We start from the raw sequence: 16876 nt of genomic DNA, 5'->3' as shown, positions 1-16876 counted from the left end.
TAGATTTTGCAGTTGTTCTCTATTATTGTAAATGATGTTGCAGGTCTGATAGCAAACAGCTGCTCGGTGGTTTCCAAATAAATATAATGTGAAAATTAGGGTCAAGGCTCTCATTTCCAGAAGTTGTGAATCCCCTGGTCCCATCTTTAACTCCTCTCCTGTCTTTTTCTCTGTCCTTTATTTCGTAAAGTTCTGCATTGCCTTCCCTTTGAGCCAACCTATAGCTGAGCTGATCGCAGCATCTTAATTCTTATCTGTGCTTAAGTTTTTGGCTTTAAAGAAGTTACAACAATGGTCATTCCTTCCTTCAGTATTCATTAGATAAGTGAAGTAGTGACAAATTTCACAATGATGGTTTTATTTTTTAGATTATCAGAGCAGGGAGGTTAGTCCTTACCCAAAGTGAGTCATTTATAAATGTACATTTTTTTAATGAGTGACTTTTACAGATACATCATAATAAATTGTACTGCTACATTTTAAAAAATAGGAAATGATGTGGGGGAGGGAGGGCAGTACATGGGAATGTCTCAAAATTTCAATGTAACTTTTCAGTAATCTAAACCCTCTTTAAAAATAAAGTTTTTTATATTAAAAATAAAATTTGTTTAAAAAGGTACAGAAGGCCATTATATATTAATAAAAGGGACAATCCACCAGGAAGATATAACAGTCATAAATATCTATGCACCCAATCAGGGTGCCCTAAAATACATGAGACCGACTCTGGCAAAACAGAAGGGAGAAATAGATGTTTCTACAATAGTCACTGGAGACTTCAACACACCACTCATATCAATAGATACAACTACACAGAAAATCGACAAAGAAACAGAACTTGAACAATATGATAAGCAAGTTAGACCTAACTGACATTTACAGAACATTACACCCAACTCAGCAGGTTGTACATTCTTCTCAAGTGTCCGCGGATATTTAACCAGGATAGACCACAAGTTAGGTCACACTGCATCTCTCAATAAATATAAAAAGACTAAATGATGCAAGCATCTACAAGATCATAACAGAATGAAACTGGAAATCAATAATAGGAAAGAGGTAAATTCACAAATGTGTGGAGGCTAAACAACACACTACTAATCAGTGGGTCAAAGAAGATATTGCATGTGAAATCAGTAAATATATTGAGATGATTGAAAATGACAACTCAATTTATCAAAACTTATGCGATACAGAGAAGGCAGTCGTGAGAGTAAAATTAATAGCCCTAAACACCCATATTTAAAAAAGGAAGAAGGAGCTAAAACCAAAGATCTAACTGAACAAATGGAGAAACTAGATAATGAAGAGCAAACCAATGCCAAAAACAAGCAGAAGGAAGGACATAAGAAAGATTAGAGCAGAAATACATGAAATTGAGGGGGAAAAAAAGAGAAAATTTAAAAAACCAAAAGCTGGTTATTTCTGAAGATCAATAAAATTAACAAAGACCTACTCAGACTAACAAAGAAAAAAGGTGAGAAGTTGCAAATACAATCAGAAATGAAAGACAGAAGTCACAACTGACCCCACAGAAATAAAAAGGATCATAAGAAGATACTATGAGAAACACTATGCCAACAAAGTAGACAACTTAGATGAAATGGACCAATTCCTCGAAATGCACAAACAACCTACACTGAAACAAGAAATACAAGAACGTTAACCTATTACATTTGAAGAGATTTAATTTGATATTTAAAATCTTCAATCAAAGAAAAGTCCAAGACCAGATGGCTTCATAGGTGAATTTTACCAAGCATTTCAAAAAGAATGAACACCAATCCAGTTTAAATTCTTCCAAAAAATTGAAGGAGGGAAAAGTACACAACACATTTTATAAAGCCAACATCACCCTAATACCAAAACCAGATACAGTCACTACAAGAAAAGAATATTACATATTAATTTCTCTAATAAACATAGATGTAAAACTTCTCAAGAGAATACTTGAAAATAGAATCAAATAGCATATCAAAAGACTTATACATGACAACCAAATGGGATTTATCCCTGGTAACAAGGCTGGTTCAACATAAGAAAAGCAATCAACTTAATATACCACATTAACAAATTGAAGGCAGGGGGGAAAAAAACCACCACGTGATCATCTCAATTGATGCAGAAAAGGCATGACAAAATCCAGCATCCTTTCTCAATAAAAACACTTCAAAAGATAGGACTCAAGGAAAATTCCTCAAAATCATAAAAGGCATATATGATAAACCCAAAGTTAACTTCGTACTCAACAGGGAAAGATTGAAACCCTTCTCTCTAAGATTGGGAAGAAGACAAGGATGCCCACTGCCACCATTGTTAGTCAACATTGTACTCGAAATTCTAGCTAGAGCAATAAGACAAGGGAGAAAAAAATTACAGGCATCCAAACAGGAAAAGGGGAAGTAAAACTCTCACTTTGCAGATGACATGACTTTATATTCAGAAAGGTCTGAAATGTCTATCACACAGCTACCTGAGCTAATAAATGAGTTCAGCATACAGCATATAAGATCAACATGCAAAAGTCAGAAATGTTTTTGTTTATTAGTATTCAACAATCTGAAGAAGAAATCAGGGGGAAAATTCCATTTACAATAGCAACAAAAAGACTCAAATACTTAGGAAGAAATTTAACCAAAGAAGCAAAAGACCTATATGCAGAAAACTACAAAACAATGCTAAAAGAAATCAATGAAGATCTAAACAAATGCAAAGACATCCCATGTTCAGGTACTGGAAGACTAAATAGTGTGAAGATGTCAATCCTACCCAAAACTGATTTATAGATTCAATGCAATGCCAATCAAATTCCAACTGCCTACTTTAAAGAAATCGTAAAAGCAATTACCAAATTCATTCAAAGGGTAAGTGCACCCAAACAGCCAAAAGCATTCTAAAAAAGAAGAGTGACATCAGAGGAATTTCACTGCCTGATCTTGAAACATATTACAAAGCTACTGTGGTCAAAACTCTACTAACATAAAGATAGATATATTAATCAGTGGAATAGAATTAAGAATCCAGAAATAAACCCTCACCTCTACAGCCAACTGGTTTTTGATGAATCTACCAAGTTCATGCTTTTAAGGGGACAAAATAGTCTCTGCAACAAATGGTGCTGGGAGAGATGGATATCTATAACCAAAAGAATGAAAGATGACCTTTATCTCTCTCCCTATACAAGAATCACCTCAAATAGATCACAGACCTAAAACTACTAGAAGACTAAAACTTGTAGGACCATAAAACTACCAGAAGAAAATATAGGGAAACATCCTAAAAAACTTGCAGTAGATGGTGGTTTCTTGAACATTATACCCAAAGCATGAGCAACAAAAGAAAAAATAAACAGGACCTCCTCAAAATTAAAGTTTTGCACCTCACAGGACTTTGTCAAAAGGGTGAAAATGCAGCCGACTCAATGGGAGAAAATATTTGGAAATCACATGTCAGATAAGGGTTTAATATCTATGATATACAAAGAGATGTCGCAACTCAACAATAAAAAGACAAACAATGCAATTTAAAAATAGACAAGGGAAGGGAACTTGGCCCAATGGATAGGGCGTCCGCCTACCACATGGGAGGTCCGCGGTTCTAATCCCGGGCCTCCTTGACCCGTGTAGAGCTGGCCCATGCACAGTGCTAATGCACGCAAGGATTGCCGTGCTACGCAGGGGTGTCCCGCGTAGGGGAGCCCCAAGATCAAGGAGTGTGCTCCGTAAGGGGAGTCGCCCAGTGCGAAAGAAATTGCAGCCTGCCCAAGAATGGCACCATACACACGGAGAGCTGACACAGCAAGATGACACAACAGAAAGAAACACGGATTCCTGGTGCCACTGATAAGGATAGAAGCAGTCACAGAAGAACTCGCAGTGAATGGAAACAGAGAGCAGACAACTGGGGAGGCAGAGAAAGAAATAATAAATATTTTTTAAAAATAAATAATGGACAAAAGATCTGAATAGAGATTTGTCCAAAGAAGAAATACAAATGGCAAAAAAAAACACCAAAAAAATGTTCAACATCACTAATGATTAGGGAAACGCAAATTAAAACTACAATGAGATATCATTTCACACTACAAGAAGAGAACTGCAAGTTTTGGAGAGGGTATGAAGATACAGAAACACTTATTCACCACTGATGGGAATGCAGAATGGTACAGCCACTGTGGAAGACTGTATGGCAGTTCCTAAAGAAGCTGAATATATATATTTGCCACGTGGCCCTGCAATACCACTACTGGGTAAATGCCCAGTAACATGAACAAACATCTGCACACCGATGTTCACAGCAGCTTTATTCACTATTGCCAAAAGCTGCAAACAACCCAGACGTCCATCAACTGATAAATGGATAAACAAACTGTGGTGTACGCACACAATGGAATATTATGCAGCTTTAAGAAGAAATGAATTTGAATACCATACAACACGGATGAATATGAAGGACATTACATCGAGTGAAGCAAGCCAGACACAAAAGGATTAATACCATATGATTGCACTACTATGAACTAAATATCTTATTAACCTATCGTATGATTCCATTTATGTAAAATGTAAATATAAATCAATTTATAAAGATGAAATTAGATTAGCGGTTATGTAGGGTTGGGGAAGGCATGTTAAGGGGTATGGAGTGTGTTTTTAGAATAATGAGATGGTACTAAAATGTTTTGTGGTGATGAATATAAAACATTATGAGTATATTAAAAGCCATTTGCAATGGGTAGAACATATGGTATGTGAATTTATCTCAATAAAACTGCTATGTAAATAAATAACTGTACAAGAATAACCAGAAATAGCAGCTACATATAGCAGTGGAAACAGATATTGAGTTGAAGAATTTTCTTGTTTACTTATTTGTTTTTTTATTATATTTATTGAAGTTAATGAAAATGCTCTAATAATGATTGAAGTAATGAATGTACAACTATATTATTATAACAAATACAACTGATTGTACAATTTGGATGAATTGTATGCTCTATTAATATATACCAATAAAATTGATACATTTAAAAAATAATACTAACAAGGTTGGAGGACTTACACTACCTGCTGCTAAAATTTATTTTAAAGTTACATTAATACAGTATAGTATTGATGTAAAGACAAAGAAATCAATAGAGGAAGCGGACTTGGCCCAGTGGTTAGGGCGTCTGTCTACCACATGGGAGGTCCGCGGTTCAAACCCCGGGCCTCCTTGACCAGTGTGAAGCTGGCCCATGCGCAGTGCTGATGCACGCAAGGAGTGCCGCACCACACAGGGGTGTCCCCCGCGTAGGGGAGCCACACGCACAAGGAGTGCACCCAGTAAGGAGAGCCATCCAGCGCGAAAGAAAGTGCAACCTGCCCAAGAATGGCGCTGCCCACACTTCCTGTGCCGCTGACGACAACAGAAGCGGACAAAGAAACAAGACGCAGCAAATAGACACAGAGAACAGACAACCGGGGGAGGGGAGGGATTAAATAAATAAATAAATCTAAAAAAAAAAAAAAGAAATCAATAGAACAGAATAAAGAGTCCAGAAATTGACCCACACATACATGGTCAATTGATTTTCAAAAGAGATTAACAAGGGAATTAACTGGGGAAAGGATAATCTTTTCAACAAATGGTAACGGTACAACTGCATACCCACATGCAAAAAAAAAAATAAACCTCAACTCCTTTATCCCTTCCCAAAAATTAGCTTCCAATAGATCACTGACCTCAATTAAGAGTTACATCTATAATTTAATTTAGTATTTCTTGAAACTATCACTATTACAGTCAAATTTAATTAATAACTGATACACAGGAATTGCATAATGAAAAACAGTATGGGAATAAATATATTCTTTTCTTACAGATGTAGACTTTACAACCTATTAAAAACTGAGAAATCTAACAAAAAATGCATTTAATTTTATTTAACCCAGTAATACACAAATGAATTTGACCATGGAGCTCTCTATTTGCACTTTATTAATAATCCATGAAATACACTTTGAAAAACCATGACCTTGTTCAAAACTTTTGTTTTACATGTGAGGAACCACCTGCCCAGAATAAGTAACTCATCTGACCAAGTTCACTTGTTTAACAGGAGAGATTTCCAGGCTTACATCTTCTTTTCTCTGTATCACAGAACAGATTATCATTTTCACTTAGTATGGAATATGCCCTGGAGGTTTCTTAAGCAAATGTTACTTCTATTTCTGGCCCCTCACTACTCCCTGGGCCCTCCTTATTAAAGAATTTATCTATAGGCCAATAATCTCTGTTTTCCCCATGAGACTATACTCTCCTTCTGCCCAGACAATGTGGAGTGATAATTTTTGTTTTGATTAACTAGTTCCAGAGACCAGAATATAGTGGAATCTCAATAACTGCTTCATGAATGAAACAAGTGGGGAAATAAGGATTTCCATTTATATATCTCACAAACAAAAGTACACGGATGTCCAACAGAGGAGTATCAGACTCCAAACTGGAAAGAAAGATACAGAGGAAAGTGATCTAAGAAGAAGAAGGATGGGGTAATATCATTCTCTGAAAAAAAATAATATTAACCAAAAAGAACTGAGAAAAGTAAACCCAATGAGATGTTATTAGTAATACCAATGCAGAGCTGATAGCTCGTTCAGGACATATGATACATTATTGCCTCATCACTATGTGATTACCTATACAAACACCTAGAATATGATTTGGTCCATGTAAAAAACAGCACATTGATTATGATATGGAGTCAAATAAAAATAATTATTTCAATTTGATAGCACTGAAGATACAGCTTTAAGCCTTAGTTCAATATGTTAAAGAGAAATATTTCAAGCTTGTTATACTCAGGATAAAAATGTTAGAATATATGACCACAAAAGTATATCCCAAAAGAAACAAACATTTATTGATCATTCCAAGCCCACACTTGACATATATAAATAAGCTCATTTAGGTCTCAGAACTATCTTATGAGGTAGATATCTCCATCAAACTCCTCTTTTAAACAGATTTGAAGAACTGAAGCCTCCTCTCTTCTAAGAATCTGCATTCTGTCATAACAGATGGATTGTGTTTCTTTTTTCCAATAATCTTCAAATTCCAAGATCTGTAATAGAGTGAACTTTTCCAATAAATCCAATTTTATTATATAAACAAAATTTAATTTTCTTGACTTTATAGAACTACTTGTTGGGTATTTAAGGACTCATATCTGGTCCGTCATCTTACTCATGGTATACTACAGGAATTCAAAACAGCTGCCTCTCCAAGGAACATACAAGTCTTATAAGATTCCTAACATGGTTTTTTTTTTTTTTTTAAAGATTTATTTTCATTTATTTAATTCCCCTCCCCTCCCCCGGTTGTCTGTTTTCTGTGTCTTTTTGCTGTGTCTTGTTTCTTTGTCCGCTTCTGTTGTCGTCAGCCGCACGGGAAGTGTGGGCGGCGCCATCCCTCGGCAGGCTGCTCCCTCCTTCGCGCTGGGCGGCTCTCCTTATGGGTGCACTCCTTGCGCGTTGGGGCTCCCCTACGCGGGGACACCCCTGTGTAGCACGGCACTCCTTGCGCGCATCAGCACTGCGCATGGGCCAGCTCCACAGGAGTCAAGGAGGCCCGGGGCTTGAACGGCGGACCTCCCATGTGGTAGACCGACGCCCTAACCACTGGGCCAAAGTCGGTTTCCCCCTAACATGGTTTTTATCAGAATGGATCTGTAACTTTAAGGCACAAACACTTAAGAATGCCTTATAAATTCCAGATATTATACTAAATACTTTATAAAGCTTTTACTCTTTAATTTCCATGCATGCATTATGAAATAAATCTCTTTACAAATGAGAAATCTAAGGCTAGTGAAAATAAGTATCTTGTCCAAGGCCAAACATAGTGGTGAAACCAAGAATTAATTTAAACTTGCCTGATTCATTCCACAACTCTTGTTTTTTAATGTACAAAATGTGAGTAATATTTTCACAGAAATAATAATGGCAGTATCATCATTTTACAACTGCTAGAGTATCTGTCCTTAAAGTGTTGGACAAGTAGGAACAACAACCTTCTTTTATACTTTGGCAGGCAGAGTATGGTATAGAAAGGGTCAGTAATTTTGAGTCATGCAGCCTGGTTTCCAGTTCTAGATATATGACTTAACTGGATGTTGAATACCTGGTAAATTATTTATGTTCTCTGAGCATCAATTTCCTCATCTCTAAAATTGAGATGATTTTTAAAAGGGCTTCTTGATAAGGTGGTGTGAGGATCAAAGTATGAAACTAGTAAAAGTACTTCTGTAAACTATAATGCGATGAATACTAGTCATGATTATTGATATTAGTAAAAATAAACTAAGGGGGCCTAAAAATGTGTTCTGCCAGAATCTGAATTTTATTCCCAAGAATAAGAAATTTGTCAAACTTGCAGAAAACACTCAAAAAGAAATTTAGTAAAGATGTCTTTCAAACTAAGACCTCAACAATTACCAAAAGGGACACAGATATTCAAAGACTAATATAATTTGATTTTCACTTGTTAACTTTAAAGACTAAACAATAAGAAGATTAAAAAAGATAGAGAAATTGTAAAGGTCAGGTCTGATTAAAGATGCTATTTCATAGGCATTAAGTGAAATTCACCGCGCAGTAAGAAACTGACATAATGGCTCTTTCTAAAAGATCTGTGTTAAAACAATTCAGCAGGAGTTTTCCCTAAGAAGAATGGCTAGAATGAAGAAAAAACAAACAAACAAAAAACCAGAAGCTTTGACTGGCTTAAAATGGAAAAGTAGCCAATCTGATCATGGTGTGATTCCTTTCATTTTCGGTATCTGCTGACAAGAGATCTAAAGGAGCCTACATGATCATAACCCAATTTATTTCTCATCCAACAATATTAAGATTACAATTTGTAGGCAGAAGCAGACTGATAAAACGAAGACTAACAACATTTACAGTACTCTCATGGGTTTATTAAACCTAATTTAAATATACACCCTTTTCTTAACCATAGGTTTCTTTACATTCAAAACATTCAGAAGGAGCAGTTACATAACAAAACAGAGATTAATGGGAACATAGATGCAATATATAGAAGACACTTACTTTAATTCTCTGTCCCTCCTGTCTTGCTTTGCTATTTAACTGCTTCACCTCGTGTTTTGAACCTGAGATCAAGAGGCATAAAATACTATTTCAAAATTTGTATGTCCCTTCTAATTACTGAATTTGAACTCCCAGTATCTATAAAACCTACACTTTTCCCCTTCAAAATTAAAATCAACAGCAGACAATAAGCAATTTAGAGAAAATATCTTCTCTAAAGGAAAGAAAGTAACAGTAAACTTTATTTCCAATCAATAATGACAAATGGAGGGAAAAGAATAAAAATTATTTTATTTAATGTTTTTATTCACAATTAGATTTTTCCATTTATGAGGACAAAATATTTACCAAAATCAAACAATCTGATGGTTATATAACACAAAAAGTTATTTAAATTTCATAACATAATTCTTTGAGTAAACATGACTTGTGTTTCTAACCATATTTTCTAAATTCTAAGATATAACACATTCACTGTTTAACATTTCAGAAAGAATGCATTTACAAATCTCAAAATCTTAAGATTGAGGACCATGGTAGGAATAAGCTCCTTAAAAGCACACAAACATTATTCAGATCCAGATCCTTATTTACAAGATAGCACTCACACCACTGCTCTGCTGAGGGAAGAAAACAGCAAGTTCCCTCTGTCCCTAGATACTGCCAAGGCCTCTATTATCAAATGTAAATAAACTAACCCTACAGGTTCTCCCAAAACTCTACAGACAGTATAGGCCTTCATGGGGACCAAATGACCTCTGTGTACTTCATATAAGTATGTAAGTACCATATAAGTAGCACATGAAGGAAATTAAGGTCCTATTATCCCATACACAATTATATTACCTATGAGTCACTATCTATCAAACAGTAGACTGACTCTTAGAGAAGTTCTCCCATATGAATGAAAATATATTGAAAACCTGCTAAGAATGGAGAGAGCACTAAGGAAAATTAAAGGGAAGGCCTCTTTGACCAGATACGATGGTAATGGCCCAGGAGTTGCAAGAGAAATGACATAAATCACATTTAGATGATCTTTGTAGTTACAGAGAACCTGAAATCTATGTTTACTCTATTTGAATTTTTATTTTTGTTTCCCTTATTTACAGACCTTAGAAATATTTAAACTTTCATATTTTTATTTCCTGCCTGATCTAGTCTCTCATGATGCTGTCCACATGTGCTCCTGAAAACTAGTCTGTGAAAATGACCACTGTTGGCACTTTTTAAATTAACTGGACCATCCTATCCCTTCATTGCTACAGGTCACAGCACATATTAAAAGGAGAGACTTCATATCTTACCTACTATTTATCTCTTAAAAATAAAAAGTCCTTGAAATCATTTTGTGCTGAGTCATACACAGCATCTAAACCAAGTATTTTAAAGCCAGCTCACAATATAACTAGTTTTCTATTTCTCTACTAACAGGTCTAAGTTCCAAACTTCAGTGAAGTAGTTATGATTAATACCCCCCTTTTTGGGAAGCAGACTTGGCCCAGTGGTTAGGGTATCCGTCTAACCACATGGGAGGTCCGGGGTTCAAACCCCAGGCTTCCTTGACCCATGTGCAGCTGGCCCATGCACAGCGCTGATGCCCACAAGGAGTGCCATACCACGCAGGGGTGTCCCTGCGTAGCGGAGCCCCACGCGCAAGGAGTGTGCCCCGAAAGGATAGCTGCCCAGTGCGAAACAAAGTACAGCCTGCCCAGGCATGGTGCCGCAAACACGGAGAACTGACACAACAAGATGACGCAACAAAAAGAAACACAGATTCCCATGCCGCTGACAACAACAGAAGCGGACAAAGAAGAGCACACAGCAGATAGACACAGAGAACAGACAACTGGGGTAAGGGAGTAGGGGGGGAGGGGGAGAGAAATAAAAAATAAATATATCTTTAAAAAAAAAATTCCCCCTTTTATAAATGGGGGGAAAGCACTTGAGACAGAGAGAAGTAACTGAGCCAGAATCATACAACTAGGAAGAAGAAGTGCGAAAATACAACCCAGGGCCTGATTTCAATGTTTACACTCTTAAATTTTATACTATTTTACCTCACAAAACGCTACACTTGTCAGGTAAATTTTTTATCATATCATGTTCAATTCTTCCCATGTGTTGTTTTCATGAAATCACTGCAAATCCTCTTTATATCTTTTCCCTCTCCTCCATTTTCATTTCTTTAGACATGGCAGAAAATTTAAGACTGTTTTTATTTGAGCTGGGAAATAATAATATGAGGAAGTTTACAAAGTACTAGGCACAGGAATCAGAATATCTGAGTTCGAGGCCAGGGTCTCTTATTAATTACTTATATATCATAAACAAATCTCAAAGTAAGTTTCCGTTTTCTTAGCTATGAAATAAAGGGGTTTTACTAAGTGATCAATAACATACTTTGGGGAAGAAGATTTGGCTCGACAGATAGAACGCCCACCTACTACAGGGTTCAAACCCAGGGCCTCCTGACCTATGTGGTGAGCTGGCCCACACGCAGAGCTGAGGTGTACAAGGAGTGTTGTGCCAGTCAGGGGTGTCCCCCCTGTAGGGGAGCCCCAGGCGCAAGAAGTGTGCCCTGTAAGGAGAGCCACACCACATGAAAAAAGTGCAGCCTGGCCAGGAGTGGGGCAGCACACATGGAGAGCTGATGCAGCAAGATGACACAACAAAAAGAGACACAGATTCCTGGTGCCGCTGACAAGAATACAAGCAGACACAGAAGAACACACAGCAAATGGAGAGAGAGAGCAGACAACTGGGAAACAGAAGGGGAGAGAAATTAATAAAAAATAAATCTTTAAAAAAAACCATACTTTGTATTTTTCAAAATTCTGTAACACTGCAAATTGTGGAGGGCAGGAAGAACAGCAACAGACATGATTATTTTATTGTGCAAATCATATTACAAAGAAAAGGGAAACCCTTAGTGGAAATTTATCAATTTAAAAGAAGCATCGAAATTTGCTTCTTTTTACAAAAATAATTCCCACAATATTATATATAGATAACCTGAAAAATACCCATGACTAAAAAGCCAAATCCTGTCACTGCTGATGCCTATAAATATGTAATTACAGGTCATCAGGCAATTTCTGCTGCTATCCCGAGGTAAAGAAGTGGAAAAGGAAAGGAGGTCAGGGAGGCACACTTAAATCACCACTTAGTGGTTACCTACCAATGAACTCATATTCATTTTTTTTTAATTAAAGGAGGACAATCTCCCTATTTTGGAAGAGTGTCAAGACTTCAGCTATCTCCTGTGAGCGTCACCATAGTGCCAGCCCAGGGTACAAACTTCAATGGCACTTTAGCACTTCATTTTGAGTTTGGTCTGTGCTGGGTAGCAGTACAAAAAGGGCAAAGAACCCAAGATGACATAGCCCTTGGAATTTCCACAAACTCAAATACTAGACAACATTTTAGAAACAAGATTTATACAGCAGAAAATATAATCAGAAAATGTACAATGAATTGTTAGGTATTTGGAGATAACAACAGTGATGGTATTAGTAGCATCACTTCCACTTATTGTGCCAATAAATAAATATTTCATAGCTATTATATTTCTTCTCTACCCAAATCCTAGAAAGCATGAATAAAATTATTTTAATTTTATAAGAAAACTTAGGCACAAAGAGGTGAATTTCCCAAGGTCACATAGTACAGGTCTCCAAAGCCAGGGCTCTTAAATAAAATACCTCTCTTAGTTCATCAATCAGAACAATAATTTATAAGCAGAGTCAAAAGGTCTATCACCATTAATACCACATGAACTTCAAACTTCACCATCTTTTATCAACTTTCTTTTCCAATTTGATTATATTCAGAAAAATAAATTTTTTGAAAAACTTTAGCAGATTATGTATAAAGTAGTGTATTAAGCAGAGACTAAAACTTCTATGTCACGGTTTGGCAGGAGGAAACTTTTGTTTTCCCACAAAAGAAATGGATAATTGAAGGAAAAGGGAAACTGAATTTATGTCCTTTACAAATTTAAAAGAAACAAAAGTATATAATGTGTGATTGAATCAGCAAATAATTCTTAAGTCAACATTATAGCACTCACTAGGTAAGAGACTGATCGAAGCCCTTTATATACATTATCTCATTTAATCCTCACAACCACCTTATGAAGTAGATAGTATTATCCCATTTCAATAAATTGAACTGCAATGAATTTAAGCAATTTGCCCAGACTCACACAGGTAGAAAGTGGGAGAAAAGGGATTCATACCCAGAAGCCTTGGCTCCAGAATCTATGCTTTTAACACACAATCTTCTGAAGAGAAAGAAAAAAATACCTGAAACTAGAAATCATTAACACAGTAGTAAGTAAGAAAAATCATAATATTCTATAGTCTTAATAACTCTTCACTGAATGATTTGCTGTGTGTGAGTAGTTCTGATAACCAGAAACTAAACCACCTTCATACTGTGAGGCCACATTTCTGGTAGATTAGAAAAACGGAACAGACAAACTAAAAAGGAGCTCTACTGGTATGATGGTCCCTTCTTCACCACGTGACTTTGTACAGATGATCCTACAGGTGTGCCAAATATGATCTTACAGTGCTGCAAAAAGTTCTTCTTTCTCCATTTAAGTTTAGAGTAGGTTGTCGGGAGGGGCAATAACATGGAGAGAGGATACAGCAGGTCAGATAGTTGAATTCATGTAAATTAAAGGCCTGTGTTTTGTAATTTCCCCAAATTACTCATTGTGTAGCTTTTATCTTTCTTGTAGCCTACTAAGCATTTTCGAGCTTTTAAAAAGTAAAATTAAAAATTTTCTATTCAGTGGTATTATTGAAAATATTATTTTTAAATGATGATATTTTCTATGATTAACATAGTATTTATACAATATGATAAAATCTAATTAAATTTCATTCACATGGTTTCTACAAAAGTACCTGCAATTTCATTAAAGTTTAAAATAACTTAATCAATGTAGTAACAATGTGTCAAAACTGGTTTTTGGCAAACATCGGTATTTATCTCAGAATGAAGAACAACATACTAAATAAAATGCTCAGGAGAACAAAATACTAGTATCAAATGAGATTTATTAACAAACTTATATTCATCTCTGCCTATGATTATGAAAAAATGGCCAGGATAGTAAATGCTGTTTAATGATAAACCCCTAACATTAGTCATCTTCCTATAAAGAAGTTTTTGTCTGGTGAGAAATAAATGGTTAATGGGAGAAATAAATGATTTGAAATTGGATCCCTATTTTTGTAAATAAGACATAACATCTTTAATTCACTAAATCATTTTAGGTTCAAACTAGCACTAGGACTAGAGAAAACTTAGTGGAACAGGATATTTCAATAGAAGCAAAAACAAAGATGGGTAGCATCTGTCTGCTCTCTTAATAGACAGGAGGGCATATAAATATATGTGGTTCTAAGGACAACAGGGAATATGCAGAGATTAGTCTGGGTTTTAAAAACAGGAAACTAGTTTACTACAGAATCAATTTACCTTGAACTATAACAATGTATACTCAAAAATAATGAGCAAAAAATACCCAACATTTCACATTTGATTTATAGATCAAATTTAAAAAGAAAGTATAATTTGCTTTGGAGCCCATCTCTGGACTCTAACAAATAGAATAACTGTTTGTACATATTATTATATTCTTTTACCCAAAAATTCTATGTAATACACAAGTAGAAAAAAAGTTGAAAGCTTGAAAGAGAAGTAAACATAAGGTACAAAGTTGCTATTTACTGAATTTTAAGAACACGGTAATTCAAGCCTCTGAGAGAAAATAATCCCCACCACCTAAAACTCCTCCTACCAAATTCTTAAATGGAAAACCTACCTTTTCCCATTCATGGTATTATTCAGAGAATCAGAAACTTTTAAAACTAGAAGGAAATATAATATCAACCAGTCTAACTATCCCTAAGATAAAATACTACGTCCAAGATCAAATGGCTAGTTAGCAGTAGTATCAACAGTAAAATCCAAGTCTTGTGATACCCAGGAAAATGCTCTTTACAATACAACCCCACATTCTCCGTCACTGATTCCCAAAAGGGAAACACAGAAACCCATGTTTAACAGTCTCAGTCTCTGTCTAGATCTTTTTAGGTCCCAGTTCTTCCCAAAGAATTTAAAATAAATTGAACAGACGCTAGAATCAAATATCATAACAAAAACCATATATTATAAATTCTCCCACTCAGCATTTTGCAATGCAAACAATGTAGCCAATATTGAGACTATGAATTCCAATCATATATTCCGTTTTCCTTCTACTTTATAAGCCAATTAGCTTTTAGGGTTAAATACCCATAAATTTTATACCCATTTATCTTCCCTTGGTTAATCTTAAGAGAAATAAGATATAATCATGAAAAGTCCAACCTTTTGGAAAAGATATCTCTTAACCTTACCTGTTGACTGGGGAGTCCGGCAGGACAGTTTAATCTTATTGCGATTCCTTGGTCTAATTTTCCATCAACTACTCTCAAACTAAACAAAATATATTTTTTTTTGCTGGAAACAGTTCTAATTTTTAAACTTTCAGTACACAGAAAGTTAGCTTGAACCAATTTTCTTTAATTCTCAACCAAGAAATGTCATCTGTCACGTCTATTTTGAAATGCTTCTGACAGATAGGACAATATAGTCCCTGAAACAAATGGATGATGACTCCAGAAGCAAAACAATGGTAATGGATGGAGAGGGGATAGACAAAAGAAAAAATGGTTACATAAGTATCAATAGCACATAGCGAGCCATTCCAAGTTCTTCCAACTTTGGTAAATTTGTTAAATATTGTAGACAATCAGGGATAGAAATAACACCAAAAATACTTCCTTAATTGTAGGTGATAAAATAACCCTCCTCCCACCACAAGTATGCCAATTTACAGAAATAATTAAATCTAATATGTAAGAACTGGATATTCAATATTTCCATGTAAATGAAATAGTGTGCATTTCTCTTAGAAAACAGAGTTCATATATGAAATAACATACTTATTTTGCAATTTATCTTTACAGTTTAAATCAAATAAACTTACTCTAGATGAGTCGTAGGAAGGGCTTGGTTGCCCACTTGTTCCCCAAGATGTTGCGCCTCCTCGCTCATCCATACCTGAGGAGAGAAGAAAGGGAAATATATAAATCCAAAAAAATACTTTGACAGATATTTTTGGTATGGTATAGGAGAATTACAATTCAGCAAGTGAGTGGAACTGCATGTATTGCGAATTTTTACCCAGATATCTGTTGAAAATAATTTATTTCATAGTATCTTCATCACTGTTCCACAAGATTCCATACAATATATTATATGTGCTATAGAATTTCAGAACCAAAATATGTCTTTGTAGACTTTAGAATGGGTCATCATCTGGGACTTTCCATTTCTTCTCCCATCCATTGTTACTTCTATGAGTAGACGAACCCCAACCTTTCTTTAGTTTGGCTCTATGATGAAATAGTGTTGCTTCTTAAATTTTTGTATGAGAAAAGCCTATAGGTTACAATGCCAACATTCTGTTAGGTTTAGAACCTCTCTTTCTTTCAAAAAAATTCCTGCAAGTACATTGGAATTTAACTGAGATTGTGGCATGTAATATATTAAATGATACAAATGGTTCAGTGTCTTGCCATGATTCCCAAGGCTCTTATATAGGGAAAGAATTGCCAACTAAAGGGATGGATGACAAAAAGTAGGGAAAGGGGAAGTCAATGTCCAAAGTACAGTGTCCTAATTACTAAAGCACTTAGTAGAACCCAAATTTATTCTTT

At 35.5% G+C, this 16876-nt stretch overlaps 1 protein-coding gene across 10 annotated transcripts in view; it reads right to left on the bottom strand.

Annotated features, from left to right (window-relative positions):
• TCF12 (transcription factor 12) overlaps window positions 1–16876 on the bottom strand; it is a 422204-nt gene that overhangs the window by 265582 nt on the left and 139746 nt on the right. For 6 of the 10 annotated variants that reach the window (XM_058294251.1, XM_058294254.2, XM_058294255.1 and 3 more), the window contains one exon: window positions 16144–16217. In XM_058294251.1, coding sequence (XP_058150234.1) covers window positions 16144–16217 — 74 coding nt within the window. Of the gene's footprint in view, window positions 1–9095; window positions 9158–16143; window positions 16218–16876 lie in introns of all 10 variants that reach the window. The other 4 variants (XM_071214212.1, XM_071214216.1, XM_071214217.1 and 1 more) reach the window with 1 other exon arrangement.

Source organism: Dasypus novemcinctus, chromosome 3 (assembly GCF_030445035.2).
Source record: "Dasypus novemcinctus isolate mDasNov1 chromosome 3, mDasNov1.1.hap2, whole genome shotgun sequence".
Lineage (NCBI taxonomy): Eukaryota > Metazoa > Chordata > Mammalia > Cingulata > Dasypodidae > Dasypus > Dasypus novemcinctus.
The sequence above is the reverse complement of the archived record's forward strand: the minus strand, read 5'-3'. Positions and strand labels throughout refer to the sequence as shown.